At 32.3% G+C, this 22,840-nt stretch overlaps 1 protein-coding gene across 1 annotated transcript; it reads right to left on the bottom strand.

Moving 5' to 3' along the window:
- Positions 1–5,242: 5,242 nt before the first annotated feature.
- Positions 5,243–22,036, bottom strand: LOC148615252 (uncharacterized). Its single transcript, XM_088589979.1, has 2 exons — positions 21,546–22,036; positions 5,243–8,850 (listed from the first exon to the last, which is right to left on the bottom strand). Exons 1-2 carry the CDS (start codon positions 21,894–21,896, stop codon positions 7,273–7,275), a joined length of 1,929 nt encoding a protein of 642 aa, XP_088446105.1. The 5' UTR covers positions 21,897–22,036; the 3' UTR covers positions 5,243–7,272.
- Positions 22,037–22,840: the final 804 nt, after the last annotated feature.

Raw genomic sequence — 22,840 nt, 5'->3', positions numbered from 1 at the left:
TGTCATCCGACCTTATCATCAGGATGGTAGTGGTAATAACAATGCCTTAAGTACTACACAATAAAAACAGTGATTGATTAGATGTTCACAATAATTGGTGTATTTGATTTCAGCCTATTTTGTTCCATCATAAGGATCTTAAAACCTCGACTTTGCAACAGATGAACTATATCATGACCATAATGAGCACAAAAAATATCTCTAAGTACTGTCTCTATAGAACATAAAACACATTCTTAAATAATAATGTTAATTTGTATTCAAATAAATAAAATCTGTGCTTAAAAAATCAGAGCTTCAAACTTATCACCAGATGACATAACAATAATATTGAACAGACTTAATTCTTGGTGACTGTATTCCCTTGTTGTACAGTGATACAACCAGCTGGACTTCAGCCCAGTTTAGAAGCCAGACATACTAACAGAAAACAATACCAGGGTATCTACCTAGTCAGGTTAAACAACTAAAGTTCATTGATTAAAACATTTAAAACAAGACAGCAATAACAGATCATATGATTCATTCTAATATAAATATAATTTAAATTTAATTAACAAATCAACTCCTTTGGTATGTGTGATTCCATAAAACATAACAAAATATCAGTTACTAAAATGTCTATAAAGCCCTTTATCTCCATGCAATTAGGGTAGGAACATATTCTGAATCATCTTGTAAAAGAATCTGAACAAATTCAATCATTTAATACAAATTTGAACAGCTTTATCACAATAGCCAAATGCAGGTTGGATATCATCTTATCTTTATTTTTCTTATTTCATTAATACATTAAAGGTTAATATAGGAGGAGATCTGAAAAAAAGGGATATCATAGGAGATTTTATAAAAGCAGTGATTTAAAGATGACATTAGAAGATACTGCCGTATTAAGACCTCCTAATTGACTCTTTATGGCTTGCTGCACTTTTTAACTCGTTAAATTCAATCTGCTGTTGTAAGTTTTTACTGTTTGAGAAAATGTTCAATATGAACTGCACAGAATTATTAATCTGATAAAAAAAAAGAAGCCTGAATTGTGCTTTGCCATTTCCAATCATACGTCAAAAGTTTTGCAGCAAAACCCTGAATGCCCTAAAATCAAAATGCCATTGCTTAATCAAGATAAGTCACCTTTCCAAAAAAAAAAAAAAAAAAAAAAATTACCGATAAGAGAAAAAAGAAGAGAATAAAATATTCATGTAACTCTAACTAAACAGTGAATTCCTCCCCTATCAAGAGTATTTCAAGCACTTTCAACATTCTTCTTAACTAATTAAAAACCAAAAGGAACAAGACCAAAAACTGAATGAACAAAATAACTAATGAAGTGTATGCCATTCATAAAAACTTCTCATATACATGAACATTGCACAAGTAAAAATGAAGAAAATAAAACAATATGAAAATTATACAAGTGTAAAATAGCACAAAACTCGTAAGAAGCTGCAAGTCTATCTACAATTAAAATATTGAATAAAATGAAGCACTGACCAACTTTATATACACTAATGAAATTAAAAGTAAATGAACAAAAACATTCATCAAATTCAAGCAAACTAAACAGATAATGAGAAAGAAAAGCAGATTGACAGTCCAATTCATGTATAGCCTAAAGACATACATGTATACATTTGTTAGGGTTTCTAATCATGAAAACCTCACAAATTTATCTTATTTCACGGTAATAGTTTCTCATCACCGGCATGATAAATAAAAGAAGATTATTTTAAAACATAAAACTCACTGATGAAAAAATGTGTGGTGTAAATTGTTAAGTAGTATATTATAAAGATTCTGTATCATTTAATATACAGTCACATAGTACCATGATATCACATTGACAGATACAAGATAAACCTAACTAATCACCAGAGAACAGAAAAAAAATCACAGACTTCCCATTCTTCTAAGGGAGATAATTATTCTGAAGAATTGCACTTTCACATTCAGATAGAGTAACTTCCCCTGATATAGTTCACACTTAAGTTGAGCAGAAATTATAACATTTAAGCACTACAGAAAGCATACAAAAAGTATATAAGCACAATAATTAACAAAAATAACTCAAAACATTAAATGCTACAATTACTTGGCCTTAGTTTTTCACAGAGAAAAAGTTGAGTGAAGGAAAAGGAGCTATGCCTTTATATAGAATGCATCCTTCTGTGACATTCAGCAAAACTTCTAGCATTGTATAGCCTATTGCATGTAGTTTTTTCAAATGGTAGTACATGCATGTAGTGGGCTTGTGCCAGTGGTAAAATAATGTATATGATCCACACAGCTAATTAAGAATATCTATACAAATTATCACAATGAACCAAAACATTACCAATTTTATTAGCCAGGTGTGAAATAAAATCTATTTCAGGCCTATCATTGTGATATCTCATTAATTTTTATCCCATCGATTGCTCTAGATATCAGACATTTAAATATGAAATAATAGACCATATTGAATTTGTACAGGTTTAATCACTTAACAGTACAAGTACCTCACATTATCAGCGTGTTTATAGGCATGATAAAATACAATGAACCACAAACTGTACATACTTCAATATATGATTTTATATTGCTATGCTTCATTTCTTTACTAGTTATTTGTTTTATACATTGTAAAGTTGTTGAAATAGACCAAAATACTACTACTTTTCATAATTTTTGGGGTAAGCTACAAATGTACATGCACCTTTACTTCTTGTCAGGTAACATTATTTCATATTTAAGCATTGGTGAGATTAATCATAAGATACATCAACTCATATAGCTTTTGTTGTTCAGAAAAGTTAACTATTTCAACAAGGTACTGTAAATCCTTATTTATGAAATGAATTCTCCATGAAGTTCATACTAGTGCAGTGTTTTCAGCTATTTTTAGAAGAATATTAATTTTTGTAGAAAAATTATGCAACATATAAGTTGTAAAAAATAAAATGTTTTAAAACCAATAGGCTTGTCACCATCTTTATAATTATAAAAAGACATTTTCTCTCACATGTTTTGACGAACAAAATAAAATCTGTTGCATAAGATAACGATGAAAGTTACGCAATTTTATAAAACTCAAGTACACTTCCTAGTTATAAAAATCTTATGTAAATCTAGCTACTTGAAGCATCATTTGTTTTCTGTATTAATTTTCACAATACTTTAATATTTAAATACATGTGCAAATACATGTATATGCATCAAAAGCTCATTTAACCCCCCCCACCCAAAAAAAAAAAAAAACAATGAACTCAAGTCATACTTGGGTGAGATCATGTACTTAACTGATAATTAATTACAAATCAAGCAGACTGAGGAAAAAAATTCACAACTGCCCATGGTAAGCAATTTGATCAGTAAAGGAACAATCACTTCAGCTATATAAAGTAATGATGTGTACTTGGTTGATGATTTCTTCACTACTAACTTCTATTCAGTGAAATGAACCAACAATATTTATTCAGTATTACTTCACATTTTCAAATCCCATTTCAATCAAGTTCTACACTTTATTTCTACATGACATGAATGACATGTTTAACATGTAATGTCTGATTTCCCTTTTGACAATATGTAATCAATTCTTACTATAGATCTGCATTTTAAGTGACAAAGTATTTAAGCTGAAGAATTCAATAAGTGGTGATTTGAATATTATTCTCTTCCATTACAATTATAAATGTCTCTGAAATATGCATTTCTACTAATGAAAAGAAGCAGTGAATTCATAAATCATCCTTAAATATATTGTTGAATTGGTATTATGTTGAATGTTTCGACATCCCAAAGGAAGTAAGTTAAAACTGATCACCACGAATAAGATTAATTAAGTAAAACCTGTATGTAATTTGTAATGGTTTCACCAAAACGAAGGGAAATTATATGCAAAAACAAGTTTGTAATATCTAACACATGGAGCACTCTTTCTAGAAAATACACAAATGATAGATTAAAACTGGATAAAGAAGCAGAAATCAGCTGACAGGTTGTAATGTTGAACACTGTAAAAGACACATTGACTTGGGCTGAGATTCATGCAGCACTTCTTGTAAAGAATCTACCAATGGTTTCTTTATGCCAGTAGATTTTTAGGTCTGCCAGAACAAATAGTTAACTTCCTTTACTTGCTTATGTTTTCCGATTTATCATTGTACCAGTACAAAGGAGGAAGGAAGTGGGGCAAATGTGACCTCATTTTACACAATACTATTCACAGTGACCTAGTGAGGGAAAAATCATGAATTTACACTATTAGTTCATTACATGCATTTTAAGTACATGTAAATCTAAGTGGAAAAAAAATAAAAGCCTGAACGAAGATGGATTCACCACTAAATACTGATACTTGTATTTCATTGTTAACTCTTTAGAAAATGTTTAAGAACCTCAACTGCTATATTAACAAAAATAAAGCACACCAAAAAAGATCTGGTGATAAAATCAGATTTCAACAAGCACCACTCTGTTCTAAGATAAGAAATACATCATTACTATCCTGTGTATGAGAGAATTATTGACAAACATTCAAATATTAGCCTAAATATGATAAAAACTATCGATACAATACAAAATACAAAAGTATGCCAATATGGGATTAAGCTGTCCAATGCGTCATATTGGCCTCATTAAAATCCATGTTGGCCTAGGCCAATATGACATACTGGATTAGTTAGGCAATAAAGGTATAATTGCGTAAGGTCCACGGCTAGCAATACTGGACTTAGGCTAAACTTCAGTCCAATATGGCTGGCATTGGAACAATAAATAAGCCAATATGGAAAACCTTACACAATAATACTATATTATTTACTAAATGAACAAGCTATAAGGTTCACCTAATTAACCAATAAATTTTTTTTAATGTATCTAGTCTTAATAAGTCAAATTGTTAGAGTTCACCACCTGCAAAAATTAGAAATTTACAACAGAAGACATTTGTCAAAGCCAATATCAACAGTCAGATCAATACTACTTTATATTTAGAGGATTTCTGACGGAAGCAATTTTAACAGCTCAGAACAAATACTAACTGAGGCCTGAACTTTGAAAGGAAAGCCATTTGATTATGGTCTGATGTACAAATGATCCCTAATAATAATGTAATTTTAAATGAGTTGTTACTGTGCTCACATAATTTCACTTGGTGCCTCATTTTAAAGGTCATTGGGTATAGTGAATTATTAAGACTTCTGAAGTCACACACTATTAATAAGTTAACCACATTCATATAATAATGAAAACATGGATACAAGTAACTCAACATATTTTATGAACAATTCTTCATATTGTTTATAAATCAGATTTGATCTAACCATCTTTACAACACAAATTTTGAGAAATTCAAATATTAGTAAGACTACAACCAAGGTAATAAAACATAGATCTTCAACATCTTTAAATCAAAGAACATAAGATTCTCTTTCCTAACACATGAGAAAATATCATCAGCCAATCAAGTAAAACCAGAATAGAATGATTTAAATCAGATATGTCTACAATCCAATGCTTTTACACTTCACAATTACATCTCCACAAGGGATCAATTTGAACATGTTAATAAGTTCTTATAAAAATGTTAACATTACACAGGAAAAATTGCCATATGTTTCAAAACATATGGAAACATATGTTAAGGACCAGTATGGAAATTTATATCTATTTTTGCCCATTAACTCATAAACTACATATGTGGCCCCAATTCAAATGAAAACACATGCCTTTAAAGATTGAAATTATCTGGGAAACATTTGTTAATATTTTAATGAGAGGTATAAAATTTATAATTGAAATAATATGTTTTTCATATGATGTTCATGGTAGTCCTAAACATATGAAAAACATATGACTTTCATATATTTCTGAAACATACATGTATGAAAAACAAATGTTGCATTTTTTTCCTGTGTAACTGAAGACAACATGGTAGATCTTATCAATATCATACATGTATCCAGGTGAAATTCAATTAAAAAAGAAGCTTCAATTGAGCTATTATTTTGAACACACAATACTGATGTATTTATCAGACATGAATGAATTGTTCTGGGTGACTCAAGATATTCTTGATTTGACTGCTATAGTAAATAGCAAATTACAAAATAAGCAAAAATTACATTTATTGACAGTTAACAAAATTTAATGGTCATTTCCAATGAATATTGCAGATAAGGAATAAATACTACACATATGACATGAACAAGAGAGATTATCACCGATAATAGGGGAATACTCTGGGACAGACAAATTAACAATATACAATAAGTTGGAAATATTTAGGTGAATTAAAGTACTTTTGATAGAAACAGCACCATGGTAGTGTAATTTAATAAAGTTAACCCCAACAATCATCTTGTCGCATAGTAAAGACTGATAACAAAATGTGAAAATTCAATTAAATGTCCGTGCTTTGCATTAGAATTTTTTTTCTTCAAAAACACAATTAAATTGTGAAGATTTAAATCAAGCTAATAGCTGGTAATTCAGCTCAGTATCCTAAGCTCCACTTCAGATAGGAGCCTTTCAATTTTTCCATAATAATCAATACTAGCTCTAGAGTGTGCCATTATGTATGAGACTCCTGGAAAATTGACTTTTTATGGATTTTACCATATAGAATGATCTAGGTCACTGACAGTTAACGACCTAGAAAGCTATTCATAGAAGTAGATTTTTATCAGTAAAAGATATTCTAGAGATTAAGTAAAGTATTTTTCTCAATTGCTTTGTACTAACTTTAACATTCTTTTGTCCTTAATATCAGCATGTTGCATGTCATTGATCGCTAAATAATAGTGATATGCAAAAAAAAAAAAAAATAAGATAAAGTTTCATTTTACAGCAAAAGTACTTTAACCTACTGTATCATTTCACCAATGAATTAAGACATAAAATATTGATAGGATGTATAAATGAAAGGATATCATTTAAACCATCTTCCATACATGTACATACATGATGATAATGACCAATTGAATATCACATAGTACTACAAATTCTTACAACTAACACCATTATATTGGCTCATCTAGAACCATACTATTATACTGTATGATTTCTGTACTTTGATTAATATCCCTGTGTTCACGACCTGCGCTCAATCATCTGGGTGTTAGGACAGCCCAAGCTAGACCCATGCTGCCAGTTTTTACTGCTACCACTTCATCTGTAACAACTTGTATATATCACAACAAAGCGACAATCTTTAACAAACAAAACAAAAACAGTATCACACATCCAATAACACTTAATATAGGACGACCAACACTAATCTAACCTTCATCATCGTACTAAATTTTGGCTTATATCATTAGAACTGCTTGAGGTAGGCTCAAAGTTAAAATCCAAATTACCCTCTATACTGAGCTCATTCTGAAGAATTTGTTCCATATCAAAGCCTCCAGTCTCAAAGAAATCGGGATCTATTTCATTTAATGAATTAGAAGAATTTGGTTTCTGTTGTTGCGGCATTGAGATCTGCTGGGGTATTTGTTGCTGTATCATTTGAATGTTTCCACCTGATGAGTTTAACATTAAATTTTCACTTCTACCTGCCACTGGTTGAGAAGGCATGTTAAATAAATTGTTATTGAGCCCATTATTATTCAACTGAAGGCCTGATGGCATCTGATTTAAATTCTCAAAACCAGTGTTGTTATACACTGTAGTTGTTGGCATGTCTGACATAGTCCTATAACCCTGAGTTTTCTGTGTTAAGGCAGCTCTAAGAAGTGAATCAGTTGGAGCTTCTAAACATCGCTGGAGTAGAGATCTTTCTCCTTGTTGCTGCGGTTGAGGAACCTGATTCTGGAGCTGATTAGGGGAAATTTGTTTATTCTGTGGAGACTGTTGCGGAGACACGAAGTTGCCGTAATTTGGACTTGCTTGTTGATGTGATTGAGGAGAACGTGCTGGTGAATGCATTTGTTGTTGTGTATTCACATTCAGTTGATTCATGTGATTCATGTGCTGGAATGAATCCTGCTGAGAAAATAATGAATTTGGTGGATTACCGAAGGCAACTGTCATGTTGCCAACACCTTGCCTCTGAAGGCCATTAAATGAACCACTATTATTGAGGGCTAGTTGTTCCATACTTTGTTGTGGACTCCGACGTAAGGAATCACCGGGATATGCTGGTGGGGCTGGAAGGTTGCGATACTGAGCATTGTCTGAGTTGGCACTTTGATCAAATTGGGACAAGGGCACATTAGTTAAATTAATACGGTCAGATGTATTACTCATGTTACCACTTAGTAGATGTGTCATCGGCACATTGCCATCAAACAACATGTCAATGTCAGTTTGATCCATTCCCGGGTTAACAGCAGTATTGTCACTGCCAAGCCCTATCTTAGTTGTTTCTCCTAGTTTCATACTTCCAACCAAAGTATCAACTAACTGATCATCATAATGGCCCATAGAATCAAATGAGTCAACAGAGTCAAGTTCAGATCCCCATGGAATAGGGGACATAGGTGGTACTTGACTGTCATGGAGATCGGGTTCATTGGCTGCCTGTATGGGAGATAGTCTGCCACAACTACTTGCATTTGAACTAGCTCGTGGCCTAAACTCGGGACTTAACTGAAAACCGAGTGGTGAGTCACTTAAAAAGTCTTCCCCAGATGGGGATCCATTCATCATGTTTTCCATGGCAGCCCGAACTGCTTCCACTTTCTTTTTCACCCTTCCACGTCTCTTCTCATAACTTTTAGTTTCCATACTTCCAGCACGTCTCCTTGGTGTTTTTCCTGGTTTAGCATCTGGGTTAAGGACCCACCAAGAACTTTTACCAGTTCCTTCATTTTGAACTCGCATAAATCGACTGTGTAATGATAAGTTGTGTCGGATGGAGTTCTGGAAAAAAAAAGAAAACAGTTTTCATAAAGAGTAATCAAGGGAACCAAGGTTATAGCGGTAATAAAAAAAATGTAATCCAGGGACAAAGACCAGACATGGAAAACAGACATACACAACAAAGAACATAAGTAACTAAAACCATACATACTAAGTAACAAAAGCAAATGAGCAACTAGGACTCCACTAAAAACTGGGAGATTGGACCAGTTCACGATGACGACCATAAAACTTATGTAGTGATACTTAAGTGATTTTTGAAGATTCATTAACACAATCCTTCATAATGACAGGTTTCTGAAACAAAATATACATGTGTTGAAATCAAATTTATCTGACCTTTCATTTTTCATAATAATCTATATATGTATGATACCAGTGAATAATATAAATGAATGTCTTATTAATTAAGGACAGATTAAACCAAGCATCTGTCCAAACCTTGTACTTTTTTTTACTTCATTCCATTGACAGTAGCTTCTATTTAACCTATTTAAAACTAAACAAACATTAAGAATAAAAAAAACAATGGAGCTTTCACTTTATATCAGGGTTGCCAATAGAAAACACTGACAGGTAAAATACAACATAGATTTTAACGCTACAGAAGTTTGAGCAGTCTTCATGGTTAAGCAGAAGTCTGAAAGTTAATGTTCATCAATTTTTCAAAATGTCAAGAACTTAAGCTTACTACAGATGTAACTACATGTATATAAGAGATCTGTATAACTTTTTTTTCTTATTTCAAAGCAACACTTTCCACGTGTGAACTACACAAATAGCTATCAGACACTTTTTTCTCTAACTGGTCACATATGGTTTGTAACAACATGTATGGTTGCACTGAATATATAAGCAAATTTATACAATGTAGCAAATGCTACATGTATGCTACCCACAAGGAACCTTCCGGAACTTTAATACGTGTTCATGTACTATAAGGCAAAAGCGGACATTAAAAGGAAGTTCTAAGAAAAATTAAATTGAATGTTCAGTACAAATTCCCTACAGCCGATATAAAGAGAAGATAAGTCTGATAATTACATTTGTACTGTGACATAGCTGAGCAGACTTACCGCTTCTTTTATTGATTTGCTTGGCTCTTAGCGAGGAAAATTCTTCCCAGTCTTAACACTCAAAATTACAATATATTCTTACATAATAAATCTTTCAAGTTTTCACCCAAAATTTAATTGCTAAGTTGTTGAAATACATAGATTTTTCCAGGCTCCTTGAGCTAAGTCTGCAATTTTCATAGGATAAATCATGAAGTTACAGAGAGATATTTTTCAATTAAAACACTTACGTTGTATAATCATTCTAATGCACAAAATATCAAGTTTTACACAACATTCACACTTGTACAGGTCTATTGACACTTCAATATAGAAAATCAATTCTACAACCATTGTTTAACAGCCTTTTAGACCTGTCCTGTCTAGAAACAAATATGTATTAGCATGTAGGAACTGTAGAACAACGTGATAAAGAGATATCTTAACATTATCTTGTCTTTGCACCACAAAATTTCATTATTTTTTGGCTTTGAGATAGTCATTGAAATCTACCAATATTATACATGTGGATAGAAGTATATGTGTGTCTGTTTAAAAAATTGTACCAAGTATGGTAATTCAATTAATAAATCTGGTGAATTAATTGACATGTAGAAATCTGTTTGGAGTTGTGTCAAGAGTATGGTGTTTTTAAGCTTTCATGGAGAATACTTCAGACATACTGGTACAGTACTGTAATATTGGCAAAAAATACAGGAGTACCAATATAGGACAAATTTTGTTGATGAGTAAATTCATGAAATTTACTGAGTTATTAGCCAAGGCCACCTTCTGTTGCAACATAGTGAGATAATGGCTTCAGGAAATGACCAGTAGGAATAACCGGATCAACAACATTTCACCTTTCATAGGATCTCATTACCTGATATCCTGCTACTGAATAGATAGGGTCAAATGTGAAGTTATATAAAATGTCTATCTCTGTACCATAACTGAATAAAAGTGTTTAAAAGGCATGTAAAGATCTGTAATGCACACCAAAACTATTGAAGCATTTAGAAGTTATATTTAAACTCAGGAGGGTATAAATGTAATAGGGACCCTACATATAACAATCTAGTTACCTCCCTTTCTAAGCAGAAGCAGTCAACAAACTTGAAGCTTTATTTCTGGGGTAATGGAAAATTGTGAAACTGTCAAGTGTTGTTAGTTATTTCATAAGTAGTTTGAAGCCACCTAAAGCTCCCTTTTTTATCATTTATGTTCAACACTACTGATCCACCAGACTTCCGCTATAACTCTTTTTTAATAGCTACATAATGAATGAAACCTTCCATTCCCTTAAAATGTACAGAATATACATGAGATCAGTAGTAAGTTGCCTTTGTACTCAAACAAAATACGTCCAAAAAGTTTCAAGTTTGTAATAAACTGAAATAAACTCATTCCCTTATTTTATCATACAATTTATAATATGAATTTGAATATAAGACATTCTGTAAGTAGAAGAAGGTTTAAATTACAACAAAACCTGAGGATGTAAAACAGAAGTGAGACAATGATTCCCCAGCCATGCTGACATATTTAGTACAAATGTCAAATTTAGTATAATACGGATGCAGTTGACAAAACTTACTAATGTCTATCAGTAATATACAAACGTCTTTGTCGGTCACATGGACAAAGCCTACTATAAACTTTCTGGGAAAGTTAGATTGACAATAAGAGTAAAGAATGTACATATGTCACAAAGTAAAAACACTTGCTACCAAGGCCAAGATACAGGTGGTTAACTTCAATGTTCTTTTTAGCTTACACTGACACCTATCCTATATCCTGGTGCACTTACATGAGGCTTACAAGGGCTGGAAGAGGGCAAAAAGTTACAAATGACAGGTTTAAACATCAAGATTAAAATGAATAATTAAAAGGCAAATAATATTTTGTTAAAAAGTACAAATTACAAGTACAATGTAAGTTCCCAATATCATCAGCAATAACCATGTTTTATTACCTGATGAGACCACTTCAAGTGACAATAGTTAATCAGAATTTTTTATTTGCACCTACCGTGTGTCAGTTTTATCAACTTTAGTCTGAATCTTAGAAAGACTAATACCTAACAGTATTTCAAAAGTAGTATTGACAAAAAAATGTGTATAGCAACAAGCTGTTCAATCAACTTCATTTTATGACTTAATACAAAGATATCAATGGGAAGGAGGCAAGAAAAATTAAATATACATGTATTTGACCTAAGAGCTAAAATTGGCATTCAAGTAACAAAAAAACATGTAGCAGGCTGACATTAATAAGAATACAAAGACTTATTCAGACTACATTGTATATAAATATATGTAAACCAGCCTTCAAATGAATAATTTCACTGACATATTAAGAGGACATCAGACTATCAATTTTCATTTTTTTAAAAATAAATGTTAATTCAATTTTGAATTGGTTGTTTAAGACATGCAAGCTCATATACAATGAACATCATCTAGGCATGACTGATGTTAATGTGTTCAATAAATAGTGTGACATGAACGCCAAATGATGAATGAAAGCAGATCATCCTGGATTATAAACATGAGAAATAATGATGTATGGTATTAAATTGTTAATAATAGGTACATAAAAGGTAATATACACATGTACTAAGTTTCATTAAACTTTAACAAAGATTATGGTCAGATTAACTTTCATGAATGTTTACATGCTTGAAATTAAGGGGTATCCTTATCATGTTTGAGTTTATTGAAAAGGATACATGTTAAGTAAGCAGTTACATGCTTCAAATATTAAACTGATCTGTGTCATTTCGTAAAACACCTTGGGAATCACATAATGAACCAGATGACATTACAGATAGTTAAACACCTTTACAATGAAGCCATCTTACATGTATTTCATTACTGTCCAGATGATGAGCAGCATATTCAATCTATGAATGTTAAAACTAAAGCATGCAATCTATATTAGTTCAACAACCTTGTGTGTGATTTTTTTATTTTGTAATATTTATAAACACACATATAAATGTGTAGAAATGAAGAACCTACCGTTCAAAGTATTAGCATAGTGCAGCACTATTAGTAATAGTACTTCAGACTAACAATAATTCACATGATGCCTGGCTGGAATACGTCATTGCCGAGAAAATTGTGGCAAGACGAATGGATGGACACTACAATCACTTTATACAATGTACATGTACAAATGTACATGTAAACTGTATCTCCCAAAAAATCAGAGTAAAATCTATTCTTCACAACTTTCCTCAAATTTCAACATGTCATGATATTTAACAAGAACAGTAATTCTGGTTTTACTACATTGAAATGAGTTTTTGTTCATGATACTGAACTACATACAAGTTACTTGTGGATACAGTGGTAAACTATAGTTCAATATTAAGCTCAACAAACCAAGACATTCATATCATTGTATTATGTTGGATACAGTCCAAAATTATATAAATCTATTACAGTAATGAACCTAACAAAATACTGCTAGTAGAAATCATTCATCTTCTATTTAACTCTTTTTAAGTCACCATATACAGTTGTATGTACAAATGCAGATGATTTACATGAACACAATAAACATACATGTAACTACATGTATGATCAAATCAATACATGTACATTTTTGTATCCTACAATATGTACATTGTATGTACATTGTAGATAATACCCTAATTCTGTGAGTATGAATAAATACCCACGAATTTTGATCCTCTGTATAATGTACAAAAATGTATACCTTTCATTTCATGTGCAGTGTTCAATCTAAACATTATAAAATGGGCCAAACAGCAAGAGGGGTGCATGTGAAAAGAATGCAGGCAACCAGACAATAAGTGTGCATGTTATGACTTTGGTACATGTACATGTACACCAAGCAATTATTGCTTTCAGTGCAAATGAAAAAGTCATTTGCTATTCTTTATACTGGACATCAGACAGTCAACCACATAGAAATTTGGAAGATGTTGGTCATTTCTTTCATACATGTACATTCTCAACCCTACCCAAACAGCAAAATTTTAAAATGTTTCAGCTACCTTTCTTATGCATTTTCCATGTAAGAAAACAAGTGAAAAGGCAGTTGTCTGTGACCTTGTCTTACTTGGCATACCATTAATCAGTCAATCACATATTGCCAACTTTTAGTCAGTATTCTAGGATTTTACAGGAAAACTCTAAATGAAGATTAACTATCCAACACTTAAAATGAGCTTTCCCAACTTAACAAATCTTTCAAAATATAAAGTTTTCTACATGCCAAAGGGAAGGGTAGAACATAATATATAACATTCCCCACACCAAGATTGCATGTACATAAATATTCTCTGGGTGACCTAGAACACAGTAGTGTTCTAGGATTTCTAGGATTTTTTGGTCAACTTGACTTACCACGTGGAAGTGGCTTCCAAATAATGACCTACCCAGACTTCAAATGAACTTACCCATATTGAAAGTTACATTTAAAAGACAAAATATGTGTCATATGATTTGGTAACAAGTGCAATCATTTCTTACAATAGATGTCAATTTTCACCCTGATATTGTCATTCATTATACAGACTTTCCTTTTGACTACTGTCTAGATTTTATCAGTTCCATAATTTTGCTAGTGTCCTGCATAGACAGTGTAAAAACAGTGGCAAGGTCAGAGGTGATTTCCAGGCTGTCAAGTGACTTTCAGCAACTATCATTTTATATTTTGCAAAGAAACATCATATGAACAGTTGTGGGAATAATGAGACTATAAGGTATTCTCCTTATCTATTGCCTACAACATGCAGTGTATTTAGGAAGAAATGCATGTACATGTACTAATCCTAGTCTGATAGTCTAAGCTCATGAGATTTGAATCACTTGTTCTAATGAACACCATTAAAGCACACGAGCGAATTTTCAACTCCCAATAGGTACCCCAGTATATACTTATTGGCCGTTTTTTAATCAAAGGCTATGAGCGACTTTGGTACAAAGAGAAGCAAAAAAGAAGATGTGAAGTCAATCTCTATACTGACTCCAAAAAAGTTTCTTTTCTAAAATCAGGCTTATCTCGGTGAACAATCATACATGTACAGGGTGCCAAATTTATACCAAATGAAAATTTTCATTACATCATATGACAACAATCCCAGAAATTATACAAATTTACAACTGTTCCATATATTATTTTGGGCTTAAAATCCTACTACATATGACACAAGTACATGACATATGAAGATGTTTTTGAAAAAAAGAGAAAATTGGAAAATTTTAAAAACAATGGCAGCATCCTTCCATAAAAATAAACATGGAACCATAATGACCAAAGTTCTACAGGAATTTTTGAGAAACCACACATAGAAGAGATTGACAGTAGTATCCTAGAATTCCCATTTCCTTTCACCCGTGGAAAGTAGATTTTGACACAGGGAAAGTTTAATTTCACTGGTTTTAGCTTTCATTTGTATTGTGGGAAATATATTTGTTTTCTAAAAATAATTCATGGAAAGTGAAAATTTTCAGAAACCCTAGAACACTGGACAGACAGACAGATAACATTTTAATGGTAAAAGTTCATAAATGTACATGCACTTACATGTGTACTGCAAATTAACACTTCATATCCTGTTATTTTTGGTTTAAGTCAATTACATTGTACAATTCATACTTGTGTAGGCTTTGAGTTATTGTTCATGTTTAGCGCCTAACTTATGTAAAATGTTCAATTTTAGTTCAATCACTTTGTTAACAGGGTAGAGTGAGAGTTCATAAACTTCTTCTTGGACACCATCAGTTATACAAATGTAGGTCCAGTAAAATACACTAATTTTTTTATCCTAAACAAAGTAAGCATCATATACAAAATGTACTTAAAAGTTTCTTAATGAGTGGAGTTGTCAAAATCGCAAAAATATCAACTCCCTATAATTTCAACAAGGTTGGTCTGTTATGATGTATTCAATGTAGCTTTTTCTCTACGACTCTTTGGGAATATTTGGTAACTTCAGCATTCAGTATCTTCCACTAATTCTAGTGATAGTCTGTCCATGATGTCATAAGCAATGTAAGGAATTAAAGGACTAGCTACCAAATTTAATTTAACAGTTTAATTTGGTAATAAAATACCGAACATCATACATGTATCTATTTTATTCACAAACACATGTATATGTGCATGTAATGGCATAGTTGGGATAATTTATGTCAATTACTCAGATAAATTTTGAACATGTATACAATGTAAACTCATGCATGTAATATTTAAATACTGTGGACATTGAATCCTAAACAGTTGGAACAAATAGGGACACAACATTCATACTTCATAAAGCTCTCAATTTGGATTGTGATGAAATATTTGACAAAGCACTAAATATTTGCAATTACAAATTTAAACTTTAAAAATAAATTATTAATACATTGTGTAAAAATGTTTATCTCTGATTTTTTTGCCCCTAATTCATAAGGGTCACATTCCTTTAAATCCACCAAAGCCTTGAAATACAATTTTGTAGAGTTCCACATACTTTTACAGCCACACTTACTCCAAAATAAATCCCAGCCTGACTTTAGTGGTATGGAACCTCTCCGAGCACAGAGAAAACATTAAACCCTATTATGTTATGGAACATGGTTATCAAATTTAATCAAGATCAAACTACCAATAAACATGTAACTGCATGAAAATAAAGTGTCTATGGACAGATGGATGACAGCCCCATACCATTATACAAAAGGAAAATAATACAGTCTTATAATTTCTTAATTTCTCAGATAATGTTCAACAAGTTACAATGTATGTTTTGCAATACAAGTAATTTTACTTAGAAAAAATAATAAGTTTTGCAGGGTGGAACATGAAACAACCAGAGGTCTAACCCTGAACAGTTCAGGAAAGTATAGTATAGACACAACTTACTAAAACTTAGAATTTTGGTTGTGATTGACATTTGTTACAGGAAAAGAATTTGATCACAATCAAAGTGCTTTCAGGCCCTCAATTCCTTAAAAGTTCTTATCAACCACAAATATCAATCCAAAACCTACATGTAGTGGTCCAATTTGAAGGAGATCTATTCCCTTATAGGATATCATCCACATATCAGGAAAGTGTTTGTTTCTGGCCCCTACTTCCTAGCTGAATCAACCCTTGAAATAATTTCCAGCCATCTTTGGTGCTTTGACACTTTGAGGTACAATTTCAAAGAGATCTGTTACTTAATAGTCAAGTTATTATCTGAAAATCAGGAAAATGCTTGTTTCTTATTGATTCAAGTCTTATCCCAAAGTAAACCAGTCTGACCGTTCAGCTATAGAATACTGTGTATCAATGTTATAGACATCCATATATGCTTGTACTGGGGTTAAACAGAAGTTTATTTTAAGCCTTTATTCCAAAACCATTGGGGCCACAACCTCCAAAATTAACATGAGCCTTACCTTTGTGATATGGAACACTATTGTAAAATTTCATAAAGATCAACCAACCAAATTCAAGATATTGACCTCCTCAAAAATAGCAATGTTTTACCCAATTTTACAAATGTCACATCAAAATTTTGCTCCATAACAGTTGCCATTTCATGCAACACAAAGGCTGTGTCTTTTAAAAATATGAAGAAACTATTACTACATTATACACTGCTCTAGGATTATCATTACCTGTTACTCGTGGAAAGTACTTTTTAGGGTCAGGAAAGTTTAAAAAGAGACGTTAGCTGTCTGTGGGCTAGTAAGATTCGCATGTGAATACTACATGTAGATACTTCTACTGTACATATAGTTGCATCTTTTGATCAGTGCTCTGTATGTCCCAATTGCATTACTTAGTACATTTGCATGTCATGTACAAAAAATGAACATGTAACTAACCACTTTAAAATAATTTGTACAATGCATAAGTCAGCGAAGATTTTGTGTAAATCAAAGCAGTTTAAATCGTTATCAATTTGCTTATCCATAAAAATGAATGTGAAAGGATATATAAACATGTATATACAAAAGTACATGTACATGTATATGGATGTACAGAAGGTAGGAATAATTCATAAAACAAACTGATAAATCAGTAGAAGTGACTAAAAATAGATCTTTACTGATCAGATTTGAAAAATAAAACATTGGTCATTTTGTCACATGAAATATTCAGTCACTTTGAAGTAAAATGTACACAGTATTTTTGTTCCATGACCAATGTCGGTAATGTAAACGTACAGTTATGAAGTATTCTTTCAGGTTTTAATAATACTTATCAGAGCACAACAGAACAGAAAAGAATTTGGGGATAAAGCAAAAAATTTACCAAGAATGAGACATTAAAACTGAATCTTGTGTTTCCAAGGCAAAAATGTTCCGTACATTTTGCCCATGAATTCTTCAAGCTCCAACAATGAATGTTCCTGTGTATCTAAAATTCTAAATTTCAAAGCTTTAAATAATGTAGCCATTATGATTATGCAATTTGTACTAACATGTGCTATATTAATGACAGCACACAAAATTTATGGGTCTACCTTGACCTAATCTGGATCTTAAGTGTATTTCAATGGCTAAGTTCCAAATGTGTACAATGTATATAAATAGTCCTAACAATTTAATGTGCTATAAAAGGATCTTTCAATTGTATAGAAGGATTAAATTGTAAGAGCATTTAATTTTGATAGATCTTTATACAAATATACAATGTACATGCTATTTCTTATAAAATGTTCAAGGATGTGACATTTGCATGTTACATTGTATATATCTAGAAAGCATATGTATGTAAAGGTACATGTAAATTGTACACTATTTACATAGAATACTTCTATGACAATTTTTCAAAATTGTATTTTGTATACATTTTTTGAGTCAGCTGGTCCCCACAGTCATGTAACGACGTGGGACAAAAGTACTAACAGCTCAGTAAAGAACTACATTTTAAAACACTGTATGTACATGTACTTCTGACCTTGCTAAGTTCATACATTGTACAAGTCACTACACTCAGCATAGAGCTTTTGAGTTTCACTATGCCATCTTTTCACAAGACTTCTGAAAGACTTATTTTAGTATAGAGCTTAGTGTTCACTCATGAATTTGATCAACAGAAGCACAATGCAAGAATTCAAATTAGCTCTCAAGCCAGTCCAGGGCTCATGCTGCTGGGCAATTTGGGTGAAACAGTCGACCTCTCATTTTCAGACATCGCCCATGATCAGGACTGTACTCTATCTGTTAGTGGTATTTTGACCAGAGTTATCTTTCATTTGATAACAATTCAAACAAAAATGGTGCCAGTACGAGAAAATTGTAAAAATTTTCAAAATCTATCAAATTATCGGTTACAAGCAAGTATTTTAATCAGCTTTTTGTTTCAAACATTTAAGATTGGACACAGAATGAACATTTTTTACTTCAGCTTATGATCATTCATGTTTTACAGTTCATATTTCATTACGAAACGTGCAAATTAGTTGTGCAGGTTCTTTGGACTAGGGTTAAATTTATCTCAATTGACAATTTGGTAGAAAACCCCAAGAGTTTCTTTTGATTTTCATGTTTCACAACAGAAAAGAAAATTCTCCATTTCGGCAAAGCATTTGTTGAGTTCGTACTAACCGCTACAATATGTGTCAATAAAGTTTCAGTCTTAATTTTGTGAACATGATTATTGATATTCTTGGTCAACTTATATCCAGACTGGATATTTTGACCAAGAAATCATTATGGATGAAGCGGGATCAGGAAAAAAACAGGACAAAATGAAAATTCCAACAGAATGTCACAGCCTGAAAATTTTCTTCTCCAGTGCTGCTAAAGACAAAATAATAGGACAATGCATTTTAAGAAGCTTTGCTTTGCTCAATCATGTATTGATTCTGCTGTAATAAATTTGGTAAGGGGTAGAGGTATAGATTAGAAATTCCATTTCATGAATATATGATACAGTCAATCATTCAGTCAGCAGGCTGATTTCATTTTGCCCAAATTTTTTAGCTACTTACATATGTTGTAACTTAGAGAAAAAGTAACATTTATCTCAATAAAAGGAAATAAATATACAGTCAAACCTCGGTAGCTCGAACTCCAAAGGACCATTGAAATGTGTTCGAGTTATCGGGAGTTCGAGAAATTGAAGTTCGTATATTTCTGGATTTCTTTCGTTGCCGGTCCGAGTTCAAGATTATCGTTACAAATTGCTTTCTTTCTCCGAAGTTGTGTTAGTTCATGGATCTTTTTCATTCGCTTTCAGAAGATTGTGTTGATTTGTGGACATTAAAAATGCTGTGTTTTCTTTTAAAAACGTCCAGAGTGCTGGTTCATTGCTCAATAATTTGTTTTCATCCGATTTTCTTTCATGATTTCATCATACTGACTTCGGAACATTCTCAAACTTCAATCAGTTTTATATGTTAAGATCAAAACTACCTAATTAGTGATGACTTAAATATTACCTGTAATTAACTAAAATGACACTGATTAATGATAGGGTTCCAGTTTTTCACACCTTTTATTACCCAAGCAGACAAAATGTGTGAGGAGTTTGAGTTAGTGAGGGTTATCCTCTAAGATTTATTACCATACGGAACGACTAGTCAGTTCGAGTTTTCGAGAAATCAAAGTTATTATATACATTTATTACATAGGAGAAAATTTTGGTACTTTGAATAATGTTTGAAAAATCCCAGGTGTTCGAACCATCTGAGTTTGAGCGAGTGAAGTTTGACTGAAAATGGCTGCTAATATTGTGTGCATGTAAATAACATATAACACATAATTTAAAAAAGCATTAGTAAATGATGCACGTACGCATTCAATTTTCCCTTGTGTTTCTCTGAAAGAGAAGTCACATCTCCCTATTTTTCTCAAGTAGCTTGAGCCCTGGCTCTCAAGAGAAATACATGTAAGTCCAGGACTAGTCAAAGGTGCTCAAAGGGGCTGGTTCAAAAATTGTGGGTGACAAATCTAGCAGTACTGCTAGTGAACTCCTGCAATGCTTACTGGCATATGACTCACACAGTGCTAACAGCCCATTCATGATAAATATACAATTGATTTCAGATACATGTACCAGTGTTAAAAAATTATAGCATTGCAAAACACAGCACTATACATTTTTGTATATTATGATACAGTCAATATTATATATATATTTTGTATATTGCACTTTGTCAAATAAACAATATGCACATGGGAAATTTTTGTTATTTTTCAATAGACAAAATTTTTATCATAGTCAATTCTTAATAAAAGTTAACTTCCAAGAAGCAATCAGATTTCAGAGTAATAACATAACATGTACATGTATAGAAATTTGCATAATTTCAGAATTTATACTAAAATATATTTTTAATAAATAGAGTATGCTATATTTACATGTGGAATTCTCCCTATAAGCAATAAACACACACTAAACATTCGGTATGTATACAGTGTGCATGTTCGTCAGACAGTTCATTTAACATGATCAATTATCTTATCAATTATCACGACACGCCCCCTTGCCAAATAAACATGTATTACTGTATATTTACTGCAAAGCAATTACGTAACAAAGAAAAAGGTGATTAGCTTGATTAACAACCAATTACACGGTTCACTTCACACGTTGCAAAAAGTAAACAAAGCCCAGTCTCCCACGTGTTCTGTTAATAATAGGAATTCAACTATAAATGTAAACAAATAAACCCACCTTCCAACCTGCAGAGCTGGTGCTGTCACCCTTATCCTTAAAATAAGGAACATTTTGCACCATCCAGTCGTATATTTGAGACAAGGTCAATCTCTGTTCAGGCGAATTTTGTATAGCTTTCGTAATTAGGTCAGCGTACGATAAGTTACCCCAAGCATTTCTACGCGAAGACGACTTCGCTTTTAGTCCCAAGTTTTCAGGCTTTTGAGGATCTCCTGATGCCGATTCGTCGGACACAGGTGAGCACTGGGCATCAGCTATAACTTCACGTGGCCTACATGGCCATGTATTACTCCTGACTCGCGTTTGCGGCTCGAAGTTTGGGTCTATCTCGACAGGTTGAACGTCCATTTTGGATCTCAAGTAAAGGCACTGATGTCTAACACAGATTTGACACAATTATCCTAAAATTTCCACACTTTGGCATTGATTATCTTGAAATTTACAATCTTAAGTTTATGATCGATTGTTATTTTCATTATGACACTGTAAACACACATGTGTAAACATTCCAATACAAATCAAAACATTAGATCAGGTAAAATTTGAGCTTTTTGATGCACACGGTACCGAAGGGGCACCTGCTTACGTATGTGTTGTCACGGGTGATTTGCATATTATGCGCAGTTTGCCAATGCGCATCATAACATTACAACTTCCGTTATTGACTGACGATTCAGTCGTTGAATTCATTGATTTAACTATTATTTACCACCGAAATCGTTTACTTCTTAATAATGAACATGCAAATTTTAATTTTGCATCTATCGTTCTAGAATTTTACTGTTCCTACTTGTTAAGAACGAAATGTTTTTTTTAAACCAATTATAGTAAATATTGGTGTACTCCATTAGTGGAGAAAGATATAAGGGACCGGTCATTAATTATCTCCTGGAGTGGGCCAGGAAATCGAATAATGATCCCGGAAAAAATAATTGACCCCCCTTTTCAAAACACAGAAAAATTCTCAACCCCCTCTCTCAAGAACCAAGAAAAAAGTCAACCCCCTGCATCATGGGGATAACCTCATCTAGTAGTGAGCTCTGAAAGGCCCCAAGTAAAAAATCAGCAATGTCATTTTCTATGCATAAATAAAAATGAAACAGACAATTAGAGACAATGACTGAACCAAACATAAAAAAACTTTATTACACAGGACATTGTGTATACAATTCTAGATATTGCACAAGTACATGTGTAAATGATTTTTCTTTTAAAAAAATCATGACCCCCCTTATCAATTAGTAAAAAAATACATAAACCCCCTTCAAGTACTGCTATTTTTTTATTTGACC

The sequence above is a fragment of the Perna viridis genome, chromosome 6, assembly GCF_037379345.1.
Source record: "Perna viridis isolate PV_CMFRI_1.1 ecotype Kerala chromosome 6, ASM3737934v1, whole genome shotgun sequence".
Taxonomy (NCBI): domain Eukaryota; kingdom Metazoa; phylum Mollusca; class Bivalvia; order Mytilida; family Mytilidae; genus Perna; species Perna viridis.
The sequence above is the reverse complement of the archived record's forward strand: the minus strand, read 5'-3'. Positions and strand labels throughout refer to the sequence as shown.

Coding starts and splice junctions, on each gene's coding strand:
- LOC148615252 (XM_088589979.1), bottom strand. CDS start 21,896: ATGGACGTTCAACCTGTCGAGATAGACCCAAACTTCGAGCCGCAAACG. Junction 8,851..21,545: donor CCAGCTCTGCAGGTTGGAAG/GTGGGTTTATTT, acceptor TTTTTTTTCCAG/AACTCCATCCGACACAACTT.